At 35.2% G+C, this 25,297-nt stretch overlaps 1 protein-coding gene across 7 annotated transcripts in view; it reads right to left on the bottom strand.

The window, feature by feature from the left end:
- Positions 1–25,297, bottom strand: part of LOC306866529 (neuron navigator 2-like) — a 45,668-nt gene that overhangs the window by 4,217 nt on the left and 16,154 nt on the right. For 3 of the 7 annotated variants that reach the window (XM_079411781.1, XM_079411786.1, XM_079411783.1), the window contains exons 2-21: positions 20,205–20,334; positions 17,869–18,166; positions 16,499–17,102; positions 14,741–15,109; positions 13,500–13,660; positions 12,484–12,660; positions 10,816–10,868; positions 10,422–10,445; positions 9,983–10,057; positions 5,871–5,954; positions 5,570–5,690; positions 5,314–5,480; positions 4,094–4,266; positions 3,091–3,165; positions 2,414–2,567; positions 1,467–1,614; positions 1,301–1,398; positions 645–740; positions 396–564; positions 35–270 (exon numbers count right to left, since the gene is read on the bottom strand). In XM_079411781.1, coding sequence (XP_079267907.1) covers positions 35–270; positions 396–564; positions 645–740; positions 1,301–1,398; positions 1,467–1,614; positions 2,414–2,567; positions 3,091–3,165; positions 4,094–4,266; positions 5,314–5,480; positions 5,570–5,690; positions 5,871–5,954; positions 9,983–10,057; positions 10,422–10,445; positions 10,816–10,868; positions 12,484–12,660; positions 13,500–13,660; positions 14,741–15,109; positions 16,499–17,102; positions 17,869–18,166; positions 20,205–20,334 — 3,412 coding nt within the window. The remainder of the gene's footprint in view (positions 1–34; positions 271–395; positions 565–644; positions 741–1,300; positions 1,399–1,466; positions 1,615–2,413; positions 2,568–3,090; positions 3,166–4,093; positions 4,267–5,313; positions 5,481–5,569; positions 5,691–5,870; positions 5,955–9,982; positions 10,058–10,421; positions 10,446–10,815; positions 10,869–12,483; positions 12,661–13,499; positions 13,661–14,740; positions 15,110–16,498; positions 17,103–17,868; positions 18,167–20,204; positions 20,335–25,297) is intronic. The other 4 variants (XM_079411784.1, XM_079411785.1, XM_079411787.1 and 1 more) reach the window with 2 other exon arrangements.

Here is a 25,297-nt window from a genome sequence, read left to right as displayed (position 1 = left end):
GTTTAGTATTATTTATTCAATCAGATCAACTGACCTTATTAGTTTTGTTATCAACATTGAAAGTGGCGATTGCTTGATGTTCCAGCTGTTTTCCCTCTTTTAGGACCATGTACTCGGCCAGTCTGCTGGCTAGAAAGCTCTTCCCTGTGCCAGAAGGCCCTGAAAAGATGATTCGTCTGTGCTCCTCCAGCTGAGAGATGTATCGCTGCAGAACTGGCATCGGAATGAGCGTCTCAAACGCCAAACTGTCCTCACTATTGACAGACAAGTCTGCACATGGAGAGACAAGGCTTCGGTCATGAGGAAACTGTCAGAGATCTTTGTCGTCAATGCATTTCAATGGTGTGGTGTCATGTTTTCAAGACTAGTTACTTCTAAACGAGCAATAGTCGTACCTTTCAGCTTGACAGAGATGGTATCGCTTTCTCCCACAAGATAACCGCATGGCAGAAGTTCTGGTGTATCTGCATCACTGGCGCGATGGATGTCTGCAATGCTGTACTCCATCACACTGTCAGTGTTCAGACCCAACTGTGCGACAGGATCTACGTAGATGATATATTCCTGTTGGAGTGACAGGGACGTGTTTTTTTCATAAGACTTCGGCTTAGAGGTCTCTAAACTAAGTAAAAGGGTTTATGTACCTTAAAGAGTCGTCTGACTACACCATCTAGGACATCCCATTTGGTTTTTCCACTGACACCAATGCAGCCCAGCAAGAACTGAGAAGGTCTGCACTCCTGCCAAAAGCAGTATAAAGAAGTGTTTGAAGTGACACTAATGAGATCGGGCGGACTGGGACAAAATTTCATGCCGGGAAATCTCACTCATCCAGGCCATCCCATACACCAACAACAAATTCTGAAACTTGGACAACCCTATTAGCCTATTTGTATGACCATCACATAAAAAGATCTAATAATGTTGTTATTATTTCTCTTAAAATGACTTAAATACCTAAGATTTAACAAACCTATAATTCATACAAATATATTAAAACTAATTTTCTAAAGTGCCTAAATGCCAAAATTAGTACATTGAAAATCTTAATACTGAACACACAATTGTATTTTTGGGCTGACTGATATTTTTGATTTCCCACAATTGGAAATGATCACTTTGGCACATTGGGAAGGCAAAAAATAAATACATAAATAAATAATTAAATAAAAAAAAACCCAGAGGGCAGCGGGCCAAATCAACTGCCAGACCACCGGGAAATGTCCCGGTGCTCCCAATGGCCAGTCTGCGCCTGAATGAGATCATTGAGTTATTTTTGCTGAAAAGTGTTGAGTTGTACCTCTTTCCACTCTGGATCTTTCTCCAGACTGACCACAACCTTCACATGCTGTCCCTCTTTCCAGGAACGTCCATCTCCACTGTCTTCTAGCAACATATCTATAATTCAACAGAATTTCCATAATTTATAATGCCAGATTTATTTTAAGTTAAGAAGTCTTTTCTACCTAAGCTGGTGGATTCTGTGAGGCTGAGTTGAGAAGAAAGGCCCACAGAAGAAGGGGAGATGGACATCTGAGAAGGAGCTCTGCTACCACTGCCTCGGCTCTCCATCTTTAATGTGTCATTCTCCACTTTCAGCCTCTCAATCTCAATCTGATAGAATGGATTTAATTAAAAAAAATTGGCCTCCACATTAAACATATTGAATGTATAAGCGAGTATAAGCATGTATTAAAGGGATAGTTCACCCAAAAATGAAAATTATGTAATTAATTATTCACCCTCATGTCGTTCCAAACCCGTAAGACCTTCGTTCATCTTCAGAACACAAATTAAGATCTTTTTGATGAAATCCGGGAGCTTCCTGACCTGCCTAGACAACAATGCAATTCAAACGTTCAAGGCCCAGAAAGCTAGTAAGCACATCGCTGAAATAGTTCACGTGATATCAGTGGTTCAACCATAACTTTATGAAGCTTCGAGAATACTTTTTGTGTGCAAAGAAAACAAAAATAACAACTTTATTCAACTATTTCTTCTTTTCCAATCAGAGTCTGCTGCATTGAGTATCACAATGCATGTGTGTGCATTCTTTTTCTTGCAACCGGCGGTTCCTGCGTCAGCAGCAGGAGCAACTGACCCGGAAGAGAATAAATCATTGAATAATGTTATTTTTGTTTTCTTTGCAAACAAAAATTATTCTCGTAGCTTCATAACCACTGATGTCACATGGACAATTTTAACGACGTCTTTACCATGTTTCTGGGCCTTGAGCGTGGTAGTGGTGTTGCTGTCTATCCAGGGTCAGAAAGCACTCAGATTTCATCAAAATTATCTTAATTTGTGTTCCAAAGATTAACAAAAGTCTTACGGGTATGGAACAACACGAGGGTGAATATTTTTGGGTGAACTATCTTTTTAAACATATTGTCTTGTTAAAGCAGATGCTCACTTGCATGCGGTTCATGGATTCTCGTAGTTGGTCCAATTGGTGGGCGGAGCTGAGAGCCTCCAATCTGATGTCTGTGAGTTTCATTTCTTTATCTCGCAGTTCACTGCGCAACTGCATGACTGTTTCAGCTTCGCTGTCCGTACACTCTGAAATCCTGTGACAAACACATAAGTAGTATCAAACAAAAAAGAAAACAAACAAGATTAATTTAAAACACATCAGCGGAACAAAACAAAAATGAAAACAAATAAGGAAACATTAAAACAAAAATATAAAAAACAAAACAAAGCAAAAACTAAAAAACACTTAAATACCAAACAAACAATGCAAAATATTGTAAAAAATATACAAACAAATAAAACAAATTATTGTGGTGTTTTGTTTTGTTTTTAAGATTAGTTCTTTTTTTTAATTCGGAAAAATCACAAACCATTAAATATTGATTAGCAGTGAAAGTGAATTTTCCATCAATGAACTGTGGAAGTAGTGCAAGAATCAGAAACTGCAACAATACTTAATTATTTATGAATCAGGGCATATAGTGTTTTAAAACTGTTAATTTCTCAGAATGACTAATGTAGGAGTCATTGGTTGAACATCTGTTCTTGACATTTTATTCAGGGAACTTATCATCAGAGATTGAGAAATATTGGTATTGTTTGTGCCATTCCCTTTACCGTGCCAGTGAGGCAGACCTCATGGACTTGCTGCCCCAGCCAGGCCCAAGTGCAGGCAGCGAGGACAGTTGAGGACTATGAACATACACATATCAACCATGAGAGAAACTCTGAGGGTGTTCCACGTTGCATTGGGCATTTATAATATGCCATTACATTGAGAGTTACTCTGTAGCAACATAAAATTTGGGTGTGCGTAACCTTTTAGTTTACAAAATGGGTGGTATTTTCCAAAAACGCTACCTAGTTCTAGACTAAATCACGCTGTAAATGGTGCTTGTCTAATATAAATCTTTCTTCCATCCAAAATGAGGCTTAAGAAGTTCCAGAAAATCTAATATTTTAGAAAACTCCTGGTTAAAGGTGTGCTACCTGAACCAAGACCAAAAGGAATCGGCCTATTATTACAGAAAAATAAGAAATAATAATACATTGATTAGTATTAGTATTATTATTAAAACAAGAAAAAATAAATGAGATAATTAGATAATAGATAGTAATAAATTAGATTTATATTTATAAATGATTATAAAATAATAATTTACAATAAATGATTAATTAAAATAAATAAATGTAAAATAATAATAATGCTACTACTACTAATAATACATTTTATTAGTATTATTGTTGATATGAGGAACATTTATTATAATAATATTAATAATTACCACACAATTCTAAATAATAAATAGTAAAAAAAAATAATAAATAATTTAATTAAAAAATAAAAATTATTTTATTTTAATTTAACTTATGCACACTTATTCTGACATTAAATAAAAATAAGACAAGGAATTATGGTTTGCAAAACTATTCTTATGAACAGATATTATTATACTATTTACTATAATAAGTTATTAATTCAAATAAATACATGTATAATAATAATAATAATTTTGGTATATTATATAAAAAGAATTTACAACAAATTTTTAATTAAAATAAATAAATGTATAATAATAAATTTTTATTAGTATTATTGTTGTTGATGTGAGGCGCTTACAGGGAGTTGGAGTGAGAGTTGCGTATCATGGGAGAAGATGCCGTTGAGCCGTTATAGGGGAGTTTGGGTGAAGATGGCAGAGAAGAGTCCATCATCTCTTCAATGTCGGAGTGAGAGGACGCCGATTTAGGAGACTTTTTCTTCCCGAATGCTTGTTTAAAGGAGCTCCGCAACTGTGGAAAAAACAAATATGTTACTACGAAACCTTCAACACAACTGTTAGTAGTTAGTATCCTTTTAAAGTTTATCTTTATGAACTATCCCTTTAAAACATTCCAGAAATATAAAAAGATATTCCGAAGGAGTCATTTATCCCACCTTACCTCATACACCTGTACCATAACATGAAAGCACAGGGAAAATCAGACAAAAAAACATAATTCAACACATGTAGCTAAATCACCACTCGCTCAAACAGTTTTATAATACAAATGCAAAATGTGTTTTGGATCACGCATTCTGAAGGAGGGGAGAGCACCTGCACGACATAAATCTGATAAATCTAGGGATGAAAAACACTGGTTCTAGCTCTAAAACTGCAGAACGACATCAACACTTCGACAACAAGGTTAGCATTGCATACGTAGTTATCAGGTAATTTTCCTCCACCAGATGATAAAGCCTGAATGCAAGAGGACAAAATAATTTATGATATTGATGACTGATATTTACTATACACTTTCAAAACAAATAGTGCTGTCAAATGATGAATCGTGATTAATCGCATCCAAAATAAAAAAAATTGTTTACATAATATGTGTGCATGCATGTATATATGTAAGAAAAATATGTTGTTTATATATTAAATATATATATATTATAAATTATATGAATATATATATATATATATATATATATATATATATATATATATATATGTAAATATTTTCAAAATATATACTGTATGTGTGTGTATTTATAAATTCATAATAAATATACATAGTACACACACATATAATACGTTAACAAAAACTTTTATTTTGGATGCGATTAAGTTTAATCCACTAAGGTACTACTAAGGCATAAGTATTCACCTTTCCTCCACCACATGTAGGCTGATGACATGAAACATCCACAAATGAAAAGAAAATGTAACATTTGAATGGTTAAAATAAATCAATAATCTATATAATATAATAATCTAATAGTCTCTAACTAGTCTGTTCAATATTGGAGAGAACCGTGTTTTTGGCACTGGATGGATGGGTTTGAACACTTACCCAGTTTTTCTTCTTCTTCTTGTTCTTAGCATCCAGCTCCAAGTTGCTGCCAATGCTGGAGTGGCTGGTGGCGCTGGTCATGCTGGAGACGCTGTCCGATGAGGGCTGCCTGTGGATACGCAACTCTCGCTGGGACTGAGGCGACCCGTTGACAGAATCAAGAGAAACTGAGGGAGGGAAAGAAAAAGAAAAATGAAGCATAGGCAATACATGTGATACTGTTTATTTTATTGTACTAAAGTTATTGAGATCTCACCTTTGCGGTTTGTTAATGTTGGGTCTGGTGTGTTAATGACTCCATTGATGGTGGCTTGAGTCGCTGAGTTCTGCTTCTGAAGGAGCTCAATGTTCTTCCTCAAGTCATTCAGCTCTGTGTCCTGCAAAAAAGGGATATTAAACAATATTAAATTATATTTAACAATAATACATATTTAGAGACCATATGAAGCTGTTTTCCTCATAGGGACGTATTTTAGGTTATAAAATGTCATGAGGAGTTCTTTTGAAATTCTGATCCCCACAAAAATAATGAAACACACAGTCTTTCTTACACACACCTTTTGTTCTGCCGTCGTCGTCAGGCTCTGCAGCCGGATGGTCATGTTTCCTAAACTCTGCTCAAAAGCCGCCACAAGGTGAGCCTGAGGACACACACAATTTCATTTACAAAGTAAATCAGTTTTATTTTATTAAACAAAATGCCACAAATGGACAAAGTAGTAGAGTTAAACCAGATGTTGAGCAGTCAACTAAAGTATGATCACATTTCCAGAAAAATGTGGGTCGCAGCTTGTCAGTAATGGATCCAAATATGTCTGTGAGACTGAGTTTTGTGATAAAGACAAGCTGTGGCATGAACTCGGTTGTTAAGCTGACATTAAGAGGATAAAGAAACGGGTAAAAACTCATTAGCCAGTTTAAAGACCGACATCCTCAACAGGAACATAAATACAGAAATATTTTTTATATAAATAAATACAAATATAAAAAGAAAGAAAGAAAATACAAATAGTAAAAATTAAATTCCAAAATGATAAATACTACTAATATAAGCAATAAATATAATAAACAATTTTATACTCTACTTTTATTACAAGTTTTTATATATATGTATATCAAAATGCAATATATATTTTACATAACAATAAATATTTAGAAATGTATATGATATTGTGGATTGTATAGTATAATTCAATTTTCTTTTTATCTACGTATATTCAAACATATACACAGACATGCATACATACAACAAATTATAGGGCCCTATGAAATCCGTTTTATTTCCAAATTCATTTTTTTCCATTTTCATTTTTCTATACTCAGTTTTAATGGTTAAATTAAATTTTATTCATCAAAAAGCCTGTCAAATTAATTTAGTTTAACAGTTTTATCTTGACCAAATTCTGTTTTCCATTATTTTCTGGATTCTATTTTAATGGTTCCATTCAATATTAATAATCAAAATAATCTCCAATTAATTGATTTTATTAAAACAAATATATATATATATATTTTTTATTTCTTTTTTTTTTCAGAAATACTGCACATTTACATTTTTCTCCTAAATAAATTCTGGTAAACAATATGTCTGGTAATTATTCCTTTAAAAAGTGTTTTTTGATTATACTTTTATTAGTAGACTAGAACACGTGGACACTGTAATACTGAGCTTTAATTTCAGTGATACACTTGCTTCTTGGACTCTATGTTGCACTTTACTTTTGCTTTAAAAAAAAAGCATTTAATAGAAATTTGGATTTCATTTGGTTTAATACAATATAGTTTAATAAAATATTCTTAAGTAAAATTGTAGATTTTTTGTGGGAAATTAATTGTTTAGATTGACCGATTAATCGATAAATTAGTCGATAGATTAATATAAATAAAAATAGTCGTTAGTGGCAGCCCTACATATAATATATAAATATAATAATGCTACAAATAATAAAAATTTAATTCCAAAATGATAAATACTACTAATACAGGTAATAAATATAATAAACTATTTTATACTCTGCTTTTAATATAAGCAAATTTTTATATAATTGACATATGTATTATAAGCATTTATAATATATTTCTATATATATATATATATATATATATATATATATATATATATATATATATATATATATATATATATATATATATATATCTTAACAATAAATATTTAGAAATGTATAAAATATTGTGGATAGTGTAGTATAATTTAATTGAATTAGTATAATTATTAGTAGTGTAGTATAATTGAATTTGAATAAGTGAATTGAATCTTAATATAAACACACACACACGTATATATTTTAAGATATATATGCAATATTTGTTTAAATATATAATATAAATCATATGTATATATATATATATATATATATATACACACACACACACACACACACACACACACACACAGTACACACATATATATGTATACACAAACTTTTATTTTGGATGCGATCAATCGTGACATTGACAGCATACATATGTATGTATATATACATATGCAACGACCTTATACATGATACAAAACAACAACAGATTAATCCCAAGAGTCACAAAAACAAATCCTCAAACTAAGCAGCATCACAAACTCCTTCAGGGCATCATCATATTAAACAACCAGCTCTAAAAAGTCAAACATCTCCAGCCCACCTCAGTGAATTCTCGCTTCCTCCATTTATTCGGGTTCTTTGAGCTGCCGCTGTGGCTCTTGCTATGCCTAAGAGGCTTTGATTTAGTCCTCTCACAGACCCTCTTCAAAGATGGGTAATGATTCAGAGGATACCAGGTAACTGCTCGACTGGAGTTAGCCTTGCCTGTCAACATCTTTGGGGTGATGAACTGCGTACGTACTGAGACATCGAGAACGACGTGTACCTTAGATTCTGCTCAGCTGTGTCCGCCAAAAATGAGCAACCACACTCGTACACAACACAACAAGCGTATTATATGTAACATGAGCCGATAATCAAGGGACTGGAGATCTGGATGACTTCCATCAGAGGGAGTCAGAGGTTTGTGTTTGGGCATGTGCTGTTTCAAACATCAGATAACCCCCAACATAGCTTCCTCAAAGGGCTTTCGTCCAAGCAGAAGAGCAGTCGGTGCATTTGTGTGTGCGTAAAACACTTTTAACAAACACCTAGAAGGGCAAATGCCTCTAGTTTTTTTTGTGAAACCCGTATGAGAGCTGACGGATGGATAGGGGTTTTAGGATGTGACGATTCATTAGTTTGTGTCGGCCAAATGTGGGCTGTCATATGTTTTATTGAGCAAATAATTCCACTTGAAGGTGCATCTCACACATATACACACAAAATCACACGCCATCTTACTCAATACAGTGCAGGCAGGGGGAAAAATAAATCACTATTTTACCAGCTGTTAAAGCTGTACAAAAGTCAAGACTACACCATGTTACAAATCCAACATGAACCGGTTCTATAACAACTAACAACATCTTTGATAACACCTCAGTTTCCAAAGTCAATAACCATTTAAAAATTGCCAATTGAACCACTGAGCATATATGTGCTTATATAAGTCAAATGTAGCAGATGTTATGGAAGGCTGGGTTTTTTAAATAAATAAAGATAATTGTGATTTTATAAAATTTTATTAATGAATAAATAATTCTATAATGGAAATTTATACATTTATAATATTTCAGATATTTAAAATTTTTGCTTTGTCATTTTAACATTATATTTCTCGGTTGTGACTTTTTTAAAAATGAAAACAAAAGAAATTTGTATTGCAAATGTATGTCCCAATTTACTTTTTTAAAAGGAAAATATTATTTAATTATAATATATCATTACATTTGTAATTTTATATCTCATAGGTGTGACTTTTTAAAATAAAAAAAAAACAAACAATATAAAAATAATTTATAATATATAATTAATAGTAGCAATAATACCTATATATATATATATATATATATATATATATATATATATATATATATATATATATATATATATATATATATATATATATATATATATATATATATATATATAATTTTTTTAATTTTTTTACTAGTGCTGTCAAATGATTAAAATAAAAAATAAAACGTTTTAAAAAATAAAAGTTGTTGTTTACTTATATATATATATATATATATATGTGTGTGTGTGTGTGTGTGTGTGTGTGCGCTGTGCATATTTATTATGTACACACACATGCATGTATATATTTCAGAAAAATATATTTATTTATAATAGAAATTATATGAATATAAATATAGACATGTAAATACATGTGAATATTTTAAAAATATATACTGTATGTGTGTGTATTTATATATACATAATAAATATACACAGAACACACATATGTTATGCAAACAATAACTTTTATTTTGGGTGTGATTAATCACAATTAATCGTTTGACAGCACTAATTACTGTTAATTAGATATTATTAATTATTTTTACCATTTTATTTTAGTAATTGTGACTTCTTATCTCCTGGTTGGATCTTTACATCTCACAATACGACTTTTTATCAGATTTATTCTCAATGATGCTTGATGCTCAGCTATACTAGGCAGATTTTGAATTGAATATGAATGAAAACTAGTTGAAAAAAAGAAGCGATTCAGTGTTTATTGAAGGTGTATTATGGTTAATAGTGCCAAAATGACTGTCCAGTGTACTTACATTGGCACTGAGCTGTGTTGTGAGCGCCGAGACCTTCTCCTGCGACGCATCCAGTTCCCTCCGCAGCTTACGGACCTAAACAAACATTAAATTCAGTTATTCAAACACAAGCTGACTTCTGATGCTAATGTCAGCCCAGTTTGTGGTTTCTCATATAATAACGTGCTAAGGAGAGACTGGCCCTTGATCAGCATGAAAGGGAAACTTTGGATGCAGACATAAAACACAAAGATTAAAGAGTAGATATCAAGGACAGTTACCACGAAGACTGTCATGACAAACACAGAAATTTTCAAAGGTTTATTAAAGAGAGTTACATCAAAGTGTGTTTAAAATTACAAACCAGCTGAGAAAAACAGTGTTTTGGACAGTCTACAGGCTCCCATGTGCAACATAGTCAATAATTTACATTATAAGAAATGAGGGATGCTGTTCTCACCTCCGTTTGAGCCTTTTCCTCAGGCTAGAGATGGAAAAAGAAGAAAAGACAAAGATTAATGGTTTGGAATAAAGTTTTTCTGAGCATCTGTGTAAAGAAAGACACTTAAGAGAAAGAGAAGTCACCATGAGGATTTTGTGTTATTACCTTTACCTGATAAACGCAGTTTAAACATTGGTTAATTTCTCTTATCTGTAACTTAACTGCTTGTAATTTCTCATTAAGTCTGACATACATGACTATAAAATCTATTGACTTTTACAGTGAAAACTCTACACAATTCTTTAGGTTTTAACAGCTAACTTGTAAGTTTGTAAAGCTAACAAAAGTATCACAAAACAACCCAGACATATGAAAGAACCATTTAGCATCAGTTCAAAATCTTTTGACTCACCGTAGAGTAAACTGACGATGTGCTAGAGACTAGAGACAAAGATGAGCCATGAACTGTGGAGAGAAGAAAAATACAATCAAAATAAAACCATTGTTGTATTGCAGTAGCATGTGAGCCATTGAAAAACTAGCATGAAAAACTAGCAGGATAGGCTAGCACATACTGAAACACCATAAAGTGCTTATCACCTTAAAGCGGGCTATTGTTTAGTCAACAATAAATTTATGGCCAGAATATTTCTGATAAGTTATACGTGCAAGTATGTTTTTTCTTGATATGTGTTATTGCCAAACCAAAAACAAAAGGAAACAAATGTGTGCCAAAACAAATGTACTGTGAAATCATTTGTGGGTGAAAGGGTATTTAACTTGCCCTTGCGATACAAGGTTATAAATCCCCTTTATCATACTGCATATTCACAAAGATTTATGAGTTTGTGTGTTCCTCTCCATGTATTTTCAAAATGAAAAAAAAAAAGTGTCAAGTGGTGCTTAAACTAAACTAAGGAATCAGTCTTCATGACTAATCTCAAGGAACAAATGGTTTCTTCACGGTCCAGAGAAATTGCTTAAGGGGGATTTTTAACCCAAGACAAAAAACCTAGATAAGAATGACATTTTAAATAAAAGCTGAAATTTAGCAGCCATTACTCAAGTCTTTATTGTCATGAAATAATTTTATTATGCTGATTGGGTGCTCAAAAAACATTTCTGATTATTAACAAGGTTGAAAACAGTTGTGCGGCTTAATATTTTTATGGAAAGCATGATCATTTTTTTTCAGGATTCTTTGATGAATAAAAAGTTCAAAAGAACAGAATTTATTTGAAATCTTTAGTAACATTCGAAATGTCTTTACTGTCACTTTTTATCACTGTAATACATCCTTGCTGAATAAACATTCATTTCATTTCACATCATTCAGTACCATGATACATTAAAACACCAAAATACCACAATTTTTTCATGGTGCCACCACAGTGCTTTTAAAGCTCTATAGTGCACATTCATTTCACCAAATACACATTTATTTAAGGGTAATTCCTCTCTGAGCCAACGTTTTCCTTTTTAAGCCAATAACAAACAGACTGGGCAAAAATAATCTTTTAAAAATCTACATTAGATTGAGGACATGCATCATTGCGAACAGCAACTGTTGTTCTTTTTACAAGTCTGAACACCACTGCTTAAGTTCACTGGCACATTGAAATCAACACCATCACTACCTTACAAAGACATGAATCATAAATGCAGAAAGCAAAAGAGCCTTGGGACAAGTAGTGTTGAGTCAATGCAGGCGAGTTAATCATCAAATCAACATTAACTGTGGGGTAAAGGCTGCCAGGCCAACAAAGCCTCTCTTTGTTTGTTTATGCTTTGGCACAAGTAAGGACACACGTTACAGCCAGACGTTGTCGAAAACCCTAACATTAATGACAACCTATCATTTAGTTATTAGCTAATGGAACAATGCAGGTCTATTTCCTCTTTTCCAAAAACATGACGTTATGGATTAAGCTATGATAGTAAATTATAATAGCAGACAGAAATAACACATTCAGATGATACTAGCTCATATTTAGTCTCCTTATACACACCAAAGTGCACAAAAATCGCACAAATTCACAATCGTTTATTTAGATCTATCAGAATCATTCTGAAGTCTCACCTTCCTCCAGGCCCTCACGGAACGATCCGGAGCTGCTCATAGTGCGGCTCTTTTCCTCCAGGCTCATCGAGGGGTTCCTCAGACGTGGATCGCTGTAGGGGTCGCACAGGTTGTCGTGATTGCCCTGACCGTTGTTGCCGCGCAAAGTTGCTATCTGAGAAGCTGTGGTGGGGCTGCCTGGATTGTCAACACAGGGATCAGGGTTAAAAAATACTAAGATTGAACCTAATGACATGAATGTGCATTCAAAGTTCACAATAAAGGGGAGATTAGTAGACATTTTAGTTAAAGCATAAAATTAAATTTTTCTATAAAATTGACAATTCTAACTTAAAACTTAAACTTAACTTAAAACTTAAAACATAATTTGAGCTGCATTAAGTCTGCTTCTAATATTAGGTAATATTCCAACAGATGATTATCTAAAATAATATTTTACATATAATCTAGTGATGCACCATTCTGGGTGACACCGATATATCGGTAATTATTTTCATGCTATGGCCGATAACCAAATGGCTGATATTAAAATGTATATTATTTTGTCAAAAAAATAAACATAACCCCCCCCCCCCCCAAGAAAAAAGAAATAATTTTTTTTAAGCATCACAACATTACAATGTATTGTATGAAAAATTGATATTATTAATGGATATCAGATTTTCTAGATTACATTTAACAGTGTTTAACTAAAAAAATTTTTTTTATATATTTTTTAATTAACTTTATATCACCATTAGATGAGAGCAAAGGTAATCTAAATATACAAAAAAGGGAAATAAGCAAGTAATATTTAATATCAAATATAAACCGATAAGATTACATATGTATATTAAATTTATCGGTATTTGTTGAGATATATAAAAATTATAAATATATATAAACATACACCCAAAAATATTAACACTGGTCGATAATCATAATCAATTTGGTAAAAATATATTGTGCATCTTACAGTGTAAAACCTAAAGTAACAAAAATAAACCAGTGATTACGCATATTTTTCTTGTGTTTACCAAGTGTGCTAAAGTTGAAGCGTGTGCCAGAGGGCGAGCTGAGTGTAGAGGCAGGGGTGTAGGAGGAAAAGCCAATTGAATCTGGGGGCCCAACCGCTGAGGGAGAACGTAGCCAATCACGGGCCTCTTCATGACCTTTGACCTGAGGCACATAGCCATACCTGCAGGTTTAAAACAAGTGTAAGTCAGTGAAATGGAGAGTTGTTTTTCTCTTTCACATGAATGTTCTCTTGAAAACAGTTCCAAGATAAATGTCACAATGCCAGGATAAGCACAGCACTCCAATCTATGGTGGGTAACAGAAAACCCAAGTCCACAGCTCCAAGCTTCCATGATTATTTGCATACTACAATATTTAACCAGGTCAGCAGGTACATACAAAGTAAATACCATATTGTGTACTAAACAAATCAAAACCCAGTTAAAACAAACTGCACTGACATAATCAGGGCTCTAGACTTAAAAAATTAGTAGGGAGCCACTGGCTCAAAAAAAAAGAGAAGAAAATTAAGGAGTTAAATTATTGTTTTTGCTGACAAATTATATTTAGATTTACAGAATTAAAAATTACTTATTACACAAAATCTCTGTTGTGAACACATATTATTAATTCCAAGTAACTGTTCTCTGTTTGTTTTAAATCTGACATAAATGAAAAAGGATTTGTGGTTCAGTGAGGGAGTCAGTAGCTCACTCAAGAATGACTGTTTAGTGAATTTTTCTGACTAAAAAGAACCAGTTCAAAAGAGTCATTTCAAGTAATCAAGAGAGGTTTACTGTCATTCCACAAACATGAAGAACATGAAAGGAACAAAACTAAGCACTGAGTTTTCCTGTATATTTCCCCCCCCCTTCAAATTATTGTTACAAATTTATATTTTTTGTAGTCACAGTCAGGAGCCCTGACCATAATGCACACAAGAAAGACAAAAACACTGACCATTTGACCACAAAGATAGCTTTACCTGTCCTGTTTCTGTGGGAGTGTGTTGTGGGTAAATTTAGGGCTAGCAGAGGGGGAGGAGTGAGGGCTAGAGAAGGGTACAGGGCAGACAAAACAAAAAGAGGCAGATAAAAGTGACAGAAAAGGGAGAGGAGATAAAGAAATTATTAAAGAGGAGTAGGTGAAAAGAAAGATAGATCCTCACTAGAGATATAAACCATACTTTCAAGTCACAAACCGCTGGAAGAATCATTTCTGTTGACATGTAGTTATCATGGTTGAACAATCAGTTTCTCACCTGTCTGAGAGGCCATTTCGGGCGCTGTTAGTCCGATTAAGACATAAATCTTCCTTTCCCAAGGAAACATCAATGGAGTCACTACTGATGTGATTGGAGCCCAATCCATCCCTGCCTCCCCAAGGAGAGAAAGCTGATCCTGGGCTGGAGGTCACAGAGGAAAGGGTCTGCTCTCCATGACCCCCAGAGGGCACCGTCAGGCTCTCACTATAAACTGGGCCGCAGCCTCCGCTGGCAACAGACGGTGTGTTTACAGAACCATTCTGCTGGATGGACGTGGCATGAGGATTGGAGATGATGGTGGAGTTCTTCATGTTCTCCATGGTGGTGACCAGAGCTTGTTTGTTGCAAGATTGGCTACCAAAGAGTCTGGATGCAAAGGGGGAAAGAAATTCAACAATAAGATTTTAAAAAATGGAACTAAAATGGTTGCAATTGCAACTAAAAGTAAACATTGTGACAATAACTGAAAATCCAAGTTTGATCACAGTAGACAGCATGCCAGTGTCACTCTACTCGGTCTTTTTAATGACTCTGTGATATCCGATTCACAAACAAATGACTCTTATGAACTGTTTTTTTTTTTTTTTAATGAGTCAGTCAAAAAAAGATTAACGAAACTGTCTCAAACTCGCTTACAAGTTAGTGATTTGAATCAATAAGCAGGGGAAATGTTCATAGTGCAGGCTGCGATGACCGAATTGCAAACAAAACGACTCTTTTGAACCGATTACTAGAAAGATTCACAAAATTGCTTTTGAGTTTGACAGCCATTACTGAGATCACAATTAACACCCTCACTGAGTTATGAGTCAGTTTTGGCTATATCCATTTCAAAATGAACTAGCAACTGTAATGTATAGTTTTTTGTTTGTGAAAATCTGTTTATTTATAGACTGGTTGTTCATCTGAAAATGTGTAATTAATGATACATTGATGCATTAATGATACATTAATGAAACATTGAAGTATTCTACCAAAAAAAGTAGCAAAGTAAGTTCCATCTGAACTGACAAGAATCACTTTTATGTTTTTTTGTTGTTGTTGTTGATCATTGACAGCAAAATGGTAATCAACACCATTCTTCACTGAGGGTGTCAAAACTGGCCCCTGGAGGGCCACTATTCTACAAAGTTTAGCTCCAGTCATAATTAAACAACCCTGAACCATCTGTCAGGTCTTGGGGCTCACTAAAAACCTCCAAGCAAGGGTGTTGGGGCAGCTAAACTCAGTAGGCCAGTAGCCGTCCAGGATGGACACCTCTGTTCTTTACAAAGAAAAATATGAGATAAGGAAAGTCTGGCACCTCTGATTTTTCTCATTACTTCATGAACTGCCTGGTCTGATAACATCAGTATATCTGTAGTCTGGTTCTACTAACTAGGAGAGCAATCAGTCAGAGCTAGCAAGCTAATCAGCTAGAACAAACACCAGCCTTTTGGTCTGTGCCATGTCTTAAAGAAACATCAAGAAGCCCAAGGAAAATGCACTTGTGGTGGCCAGAAGACGCCTTTAAAGCCTCAGAATCTCAACCAACATCAAATCGCTCAGATAAACAGTGAGTCCTGTGAACGCCGTCCAGCACCCAAGGAGGAGAATATTCTGGAACTCACACAGCCCAGCTGAGAACTGCTGTGTAAATATTTGAGGGACCTAAAATGGTGCTTTCACCCACATCAAGTAAAAAACATGCCTTGCAAAATACATTTTTCATCCACAGTCTTTCAAGTCTACATGAGCTAAACTTCAAGAACTTACCTACGAAGGGTTGGCGAGGACATTTCTGAATACTTTCCTCCTGCTTGCCGTCCAGCTTGGCACCCCGTCTGGGTAGTAGTGCTAGTCTTAAGCACCTGGCTCTCCACATTGGAAAAGACACCCTTCTCTCTGTCTGTCTGGTTAGTAGTTCCAATTGGAGACTTGACTAAGTTGCGACTCTTAGGATTGGGAAGTGTGGCGGTCCCTTTATTGCAAAAACTAGCATCAAGGCTTGAGTTGTTGGAGCGGTTAGAAAAGCGAGCCGTGCCGGTACGACTAGGCCTTGGTAAACTACGGTACTGAAGAGTCGTCCGAGCATTTGGAGGAAGGTATCCATCATCAACAGTCGTCTGACGACTCATAATTCGACTCCCAGAAAACCCAACTGATTTAGGTATCCTGCCAACTGTTGCAGCGCCACTAGTTACCACAGCTCCACTTGCAGTTATTGTTGCCATAGCACCCGGAGCCTTCTTGAAGCCAAAAGTGCTGGTTGGGGTGCGTGAGGTCGAACTGAGGGGAGGTTTCTTGGTGTCATCAACAGTTGTGGAGTGGGTGCTGTTGGAACATCCTTTCTCTGACACCTTGGCGTCGTCGGTCTTACCTGTGGGATGATCAACGACATGGACTGTCAAGCACAAAATGAAATCATGTTTTTGAACAGTTTTGAATATAGTAGCATGGTCCATGTCGGGACTCGTCTGAACATAAGTCTCGGCAAAGGAGCGCAGCACACCACACATAAGACAATGTAGGTGTTATAGTGCAATATGATGCGATCTGGAATCAGATAATACATCTCTGTGGCTTTAATGCCTCAGGAAACCACATGAAAACAGAGACATGGCTCAGTCAGTGTTGTTACTCTTAACTAAAACTTTTTAAAATTGTTTTTATTAACTAAAATAAAGCTGAAATAAAATTAAATACAAATATTAGATAAGATGAAGAACTTTAAAATGTGACCAAAAATGTATTTTTTTAAGTTGAAGTAATAAAACTAAATAAATAAAGCTAAAAAAAAAAAACCAACAACTGAAAACTAAAACAAAAACATTTTATTTAGCTGATTTTCTTGCTCTGGGAGCAGATGAGCAACATTTTTCGTTATTTCTAAATGAAATATTATTAATATTTCAGTCAAAGGAACAAATTACCTCAAAAATGAACATTTGGTCATCGTTTACTTACCCTCATGTCATTTCAAACCTTTATGACTTACTTTCTTTCTCTGGAACACAAACATGTTTTTTGAACCCCACTGATTTTCATTTTATGGATAAAATCATTCATCAAAATACACTGTTTTGTGTTCCAAAAAAGGTTAGGAAAGACATGAGGATATGAAACATGAATATCTAAACCATTACCATGTGTCTTGAGTGAGCTGCAGTTCGTAGGTATTGTAGATTTCGTCCGTGGAGAGGTGACGGTCACCTGGGCGGTCATTCCCCGCCTCCAAGAGCCTGTCTGGGAAATTGTAGGTGTCTTGCGACCCATCAAGCTCCGTTCTGATTCATCGGAGAAATCTGAGGACCTGTGATTCCATTTAGTTGTGGTCTCCATTTTGTTGGCACCGTCAGAGCTGTCTTCTGAACGTTTAAGGTTGTTGTTGGACCAGTTGGGGTTGTGTTTCACTGCAGAGTGCTTCTCTGCATCTGTCTGGAGCTGAAAGAGATCGTCTAAGTTAGGGCTTAGTGGGGGGAATTTTTTAGGGCTGTCAAAGTTAATTTGTACTTAGGATATGAAATATAGATAAATAAAATATGTTTAACATAGTGATTTTAATAATATTCCTATATAATATTAAATTATATTAGGATTTCATTACGCTTTCTAAAAACTGGTCAGAAATGATAAGATTAATTGAATTTATTTTATTCTATTGGTAGCATAAAAAACATTTGCATATAATTTTGTGGAAAAAGGGTAATCAAAATATTTTTTACAGTTATTTTTTTAACAAAGGGGGTGCCAGACGGTTTGTGAGCAAAGTATAAATGAGTTGTTACATAAATACAAAAATATAAATATACAGTATATTACATAAATATATGCCTGCTTTTAAATTTAAGTCCTTTGAATTAAAAAAAGTGCATAAAAGGACTTTGGACCGATATGCACACATATATTATATAATGTCTTTAATGACTGAGATACAATATCATCACTGACAGCTAATTTTCAACTCATTTATTCAGCGACACCATCAACAGGCATCATAAAATCTGATTATGTGACAAAAGAGCCAACTCGTCCATTACACGTCCTTGTAATGTATGTATTCAAGATGACATCACCCCCTTTTAGAAAGCTGTTGCTCAGCTGCTACTGAAAATCCTCATAAAAATTATTGCCAGGGAAAGAATGTTAATAGCCTCCAGTTGTTATCAGGCCAATTCCAAAACATTGTTATCTCAACGCCGATACAATAAATCCTTCCTCCACTCCAGCCCAAAGAATGAGGGGAGACTATATAGGGAAAAAGTACAAGGGTGTGGAAGTGAAAGGTGGCAGATATTTGGCTTCAGATGCACTTTTGGGTCATGTCTCTAAAACTCTTTGAATTTGAAATCATGTTTATGGCAATAAGAGTTGAAAAAGATCTTTGTTACTTGAAATAAAACAAATGTTAAATGAAAAAAAGAACTTAAACTTATCTAATTTCAGCTAGTGACCAAAGCAACATTTTTTCAAAACTAAAATAAAAATTAAATAAAGACTACAAAAAATTTATAATATAATCATATAATAAAACATTTATAATATAATCATCTCTCAGTGATACTAAACTAACACTATGTACTGGAAACCACATATTGGACTTTTTGGAAGAACCAAAATCAAAAACAAACGGAGGAAAAAAAAGTGTTTTCATCTGCGGAGATAAATATGGAAGACTGAAGATAAATAAGGTCATGGATTTCACTTTTAAAAACTAACACCAATGCACAAACCAATGAGCCATAGGTGTGGATAAAGTTACTGGCACACAACCCAGTGTGCCACGTCTGGATTTAAAGAGCTCATCTTGTTAGAACAGGCGAGACAGACGCCGTATCTTTGCTTCACTGTACTGGCCCATTTGCTCAGCATATGTTAACCTACTTTGAGCTTGTAAAGATGATCAATCACTGGGGCAGAGTTGAATCAGTCCGCTGACTCACACTCACAAAGACTGCACAGGCCAGTTCTGATAAGGGCCCACCAATGTTTCATTGAATCAAAAGGGACAATGAAGCAACAGAACCGCTCCCAAGGCAGTTCTGTAAACGTGCAGGCCTGTTTTTGATTGCATATAATGATAACCAGAGATGGCAAATCAAATTAAGGGACTTTTTTAACAGTTCAGTCAGTGAGATATTTATAAGGCTACTACATTTCCCTGTGTATCTTTACATGGGTGTTTCTTCAAAGTCAGGCACTTTTATGCCCCAAAGTCTTGATTTTTATTAAAATCAACATATTTAAGATAAATATAGACCTTTTATATAAAGGTCTAAAAAGGTTTACAAAGCATACATAATTTATGTCTACCAACAAGTACTAAATTTACCAATCTTTTATGAAAATTTCAATGAATTAGCACACTGGTCCATTTTGTGAAAATAATTTCTATAAATGAAAACTGAATAATGTTTTGAAGTTGTTTCTCATGTGAACTTCTGCAAGTGTTTTTGACGAGGCTCTGGTATCAATGACTGACCTGTTCATCCACGTCTCTGTGTGGGACAGATGGGGTGTTGACGTAGGAGCTAAGGCTCGAGCTGGTGTTGAGGTCATCTGTGTCCAAGGTGTCACTGATCCCGCTGCTGACTGAGCTGCTGTCGTCCCAACTGAGAACAAAGAGAAAAGAGAGAGGAACAGTCATTTCTCTACATTTCTGAGGGTCAAGACATAAATAAACTGAAAAGAGCACTGCAAGAGATAAAACAGAATTCACAGATGCAGACTGTTCAGCGTAATATGGAAAATACAGATTTAAAGAGTAGGAATGGAAGGATAAGGTAAGCAGAAAACAGCATCTGTGGAGAGTCATGAAGTCTGCACAGGGACAATCTGAGCATAAAAACCTGCATTCCCATCATGCTTGAAACATGAGGCGCGTCTCTGCTCCTCAAAACTTGTTTTAATTAGCTCTGCGCCTCAAATTCTCAATGCGCTCTGCTTTGCTTTCCCCCATTTCCCACAGTGTTCCTGTCTGACGAAATCCATTAGGATGCTCAGCAGGGCTCAACCAAAATCATATGGGCCAAAGACACTACTGGTTAAAGGAAAAACACAGTTGTAAGATTGTACATTTTATTGTCAAATCATAAAATCTGAGAGTTACTTACTAAGTAAGTAAATTTGCTATTTTAGCTCAAATCAGTTGACGGTTTTTTTTGTTTTTGTTTTTTAAACTATAAATAACAGAATTAACAGTTTTGTTATTTTAGCTTAAATATGACTAACACGCTTGCTTATTTATTTAACAAAATCTGACAATAACAGAATCAGTTTCTGCTACTTCGTCAAATAAATGCATTTATTTGTTTGTTTGTCAATAACAATTATTTTGCTACTTTTGCTTAAATCAGCCTAAAACTGTTTTTATTTTAATTTATTTATTTTTACAGTAACATAATCTATCTATCTATCTATCTATCTATCTATCTATCTATCTATCTATCTATCTATCTATCTATCTATCTATCTATCTATCTATCTAAAATCAGGCTAAAAACATTTTCAGGCAAACAAGTGTTCGTATTTTTTAATATATGCGTATATTATATTTCTTTACCTATTCAAATTAAAGTTTATATATTTTAAGGCCCGGTTTCACAGACAGGGTTTAGACTAAACCAGGATTAGTCCATAGTTCAATTAGGACATTTAAGTAATTTTTATTAATGTACTTAGGAAAAAAACATTACTGGTGTGCATCATGAGACAAAACAAAGGCACTGATATATTTAAGATCAGTCAGTGCTAGTTTCTTTCAGTTGAAACAGCTAAAACTTACATTTTAGTTTAGGACTAGGCTTAAGCCTTGTCTGTGAAACCGGGGGTAAATGTTTTATATTTATTTATTTGAAATCTGTCTTTTTTAACAGAGTCACACATTTTCTACTTTCGCTAAAGTTCTAAAATTACTAAAATAATTGTATTTACTTTTTTTGAAAATAATAGAAGCAACAATTGTACTTAAGATGAAATAAGGATTTTTAAAAATCCAGGTTGACAAAATCAAGCAAAAAAATTATAAGCCTTAAAAAGATCTAAAAGACAGAGAAAATGACATTTGCTGAAATGAATGTAATGTGGGTGTGTAAACAGGAAGTCCCTCCATGCTAGTTGCTAAATCCAAACATAGACTGCCTGAACTCCCAAAAGCCACCAGTTTAGGCCACTCCAGCCTTGAGCGATGCTAAGAGAACTAGCTTAAGCAACACTGTGTGGCAACAAAACGTCTTATCAACACCTAAGATACCACCTAATCCTCCTCATTTCTCAGGATCATTCAGGCAAACAAACCAGCCCATAAGCTCATTCACGGGCAGTCATGAATCAAGAGAGGCGTGTGTTCAAACATCTACCGCAGTCCTGACGTCCTGCGACTCGGCTGAATAGATACTTGTTTTGATATGAACAAAGTCCCCATAGCTCACGTCTGTCATAACTGACTCGACATAACTGGCCTGGAAGGACATCTGTGGTTCCTGTTTTAATGAGCTGTGAGAAAGTTGGTCCAATTGGGACTATTTGTCACTAAAAGCTCTCACACACACTGTGCTAATGTGTTTGTCTGCTTGAAAGTCTCTTCTTAAACGATCTGCTTCATTCATCATTTGCCATATACTGTCAGTTGCTATAGATGGATAATGCAAACAAATACCAAAAAAGCCCCCAAAAATGAAATGGAAAGAAAATAGACATGAACAAGTCACTTCTTCCTTTTTAAAGACGCCATGAAATCCATTTAAATGCATTCAGTCTAATGGAAACGTTCCAGCTAAAAGTTGACAAAAAAAACCCCCCAAAACTTTAATCACATATAGACTTTTAAAAAGCCTGTGTCATTCAAGGAAATGCATTAAAAAAATTTACAACAAGTAAAACTCTATGAATTAATTCTTTAAATGTTATGTTGAATAAATGAGGTCAGCCCAAGCAACTCCTATACAGTTTAGTCACATTTTTTAAGTTACACAACAGAACAGTCCAACATATTATTTTCTTGTTGACCAGTATGTCAACCTCTCTGATCTTCACAACAACAAAACAAAGTTCTGAACAGCCACACAATACTTCATACATGAAAGAGAGAGAGACAGAGGGTGTGGGTGGCAGAGAGGGTAGAGGTGGGTCAGAAAGTGGTACATTTATACACATTCAAAGAATTCATTGCTCTGTTTCTTTATTTCCATTATAATGCAAAGACATTCCTCTTGCTTCGCCTAAGTGCAAACCATCCCAAAATAGAAGGGGAGTGTGCAATATATTGGTTCTGAAAGAGGCTTGGAATACAAACAAAGGAATGTTTTAAAATGCCAGAAAGAAAATAAATATTTTGGGTGAATTAAAAGCACAAAACAGAGTTAAAGGTCAAAGAATAATTGAAGAATTACTTAGAGTAACTACAACCACCCAGATGAAAATATTATGGCTCATCGGTCATAACTCATGCTTTCTCACTTAAAATGAGACAAAAAGCTGATCTGGCTTCATAGCAAATCTAAAATTATTGAGATCTCTTTAAAACCTGTACAGGTGAGATTTTTTGAGACATATGTGAGATCAATAAATCAAGCCAAAGGAAAAATCCACAATAAACGCTTATTGTGGATTTTTCCTGTAGCTTGATGCATTTCAAAACATTTTAAAAAAGTAGTCCATCCATCTCGTGCATTAATTACCGGGTCTTCTGTAGCTAACGCATTAACCGTTCTGAATGATTAGTTTACAGCTGAATCAGTTCTTGAGTTCAAACCACAAGTCATCACAGCTTTCTAGAGATAGAGATTATATGCGAATAACGACTTAAAGGGATATTTTTCTTACACAATGCATTGATTCGCTTCAGAAGGCCTTTATTAACCCCCCAGAGCCATGTGGAGTACTTTTTTGTCACAACACAAAGGGACCCAGAGGCAAAGGAAAGTCAAACAGAGAATTTATTGTCCACAAAACGAACTCAGGCAGTCTGTATTTCGCTAGCCGGATCAGGCATATGCAGAACTGGAAAATAATTCAGGAGAAAACTGGAACATAGAAGCAGACTTGACTTCTACGAGAGGGAGTGCAGTTCCGGCCAGAGTGGCGAGCGGCAGTACAGTCTGGAGGGCTGCGCCCGGAGGCAAACGAACACTGGCTGCAGGCAACTGGGAGACTGGACAGAGATCAGGTCAGACACTCGACAGAACTTGACTTGACCAGACAGGACAGGACTATTCTTGACAAAACACAACAGAGTAACGGTAGTCAATAGAAAGAGAGCTGGCAGAATGGCTGCGAAGCACAATAATCTGGCAAAGAAGTCTAGTAACACACAGAGAGAAATAGAGGAGAAAATCAAAATCAAAAGGAAACAGGTGCCGTCCCAATCAGTGCGAGCACTGATTGTGAATGTGAACAGCTGAGTCTAGGAAGCAGAGCAAAAAATAGAAAGGAAAAGAAAACTAGAATCAAACCCGGCTCATGACATTTTTATGATGGATGGATGCACTTTATTGGACTTCAAAATCTCAACACCCATTCACTGCCATTGTCCCGACTCTTCCAATGCCAGGAAGTGCCGGGACATTTTTTTGAAGTATAACTCTGATTGTATTCGTCTGAAAAAATAAAGTCACATACACCTAGGATGGCTTGAGGGTGAGTAAATCATGGGGTAATTTTACCATCTTTTTACGTTATTAAATGGAATTAGAAGACTTGGAATATAGCACATAGTCGTGGAAGTCGTGGCCTAATGGTTAGAGAGTCGGACTTGTAATCCAAAGGTTGTCGGTTCGAGTCTCCGGCCGGCAGGAATTGTAGGTGGGGGGAGTGAATGTCCAGCGCTCTCCACCCTCAATACCACGACTGAGGTGCCCTTGAGCAAGGCACCGAACCCCCAACTGCTCCCCGGGCGCTGCAGCATAAAATGGCTGCCCACTGCTCCGGGTGTATGTTCACTGCTGTGTGTGTGCACGTTGGATGGGTTAAATGCAGAGCACGAATTCCGAGTATGGGTCACCATACTTGGCTGAATGTCACTTCACTCACTTCACATGGGTTATGTGAACTACTTTTATGATACTTTAGCATACTTTTAAGGTGGTTTTGTGGCCATTTTGGAGCTTGATATCTTTAGTCAGCATTCATTGTCATTGCACTGAAAAGTGTGACATTTCTCCTTACAAGCTTCACAGATGAAAAAAGTAATTCAGGTTTAAAATAACATGAAGGTGAATAAACAATGACAAAATGTTATGTATTAGGTCAATCGATTTAAACAAAAGCCTTAAGTTGTGAAGACTCCCATTGCAGTCTAGGTAAAACAATTAAAGAGGCAAATCATACAGTCAAATCTCCATATAAACAGACACCCGTCTGAGACGCTTTGAATAAAAACGGTAGAAACGCTCTCAGTCTCACCTGCTTTCCACAATCTCTCACCACCAACATCAAAAACATTCACTAATACTTTTAAGCTAATATTATGAATCAGCAAATTAATTACTAGTGACAGAAGACATAGGTCTGAAAAGACCCACACACCGTCTCAAAACAAACTGTCATCTACTCCGCCATAGTCAAACACGTGCATGC

Source organism: Barbus barbus (genome assembly GCF_936440315.1).
Source record: "Barbus barbus genome assembly, chromosome: 48".
Taxonomy (NCBI): domain Eukaryota; kingdom Metazoa; phylum Chordata; class Actinopteri; order Cypriniformes; family Cyprinidae; genus Barbus; species Barbus barbus.
The sequence above is the reverse complement of the archived record's forward strand: the minus strand, read 5'-3'. Positions and strand labels throughout refer to the sequence as shown.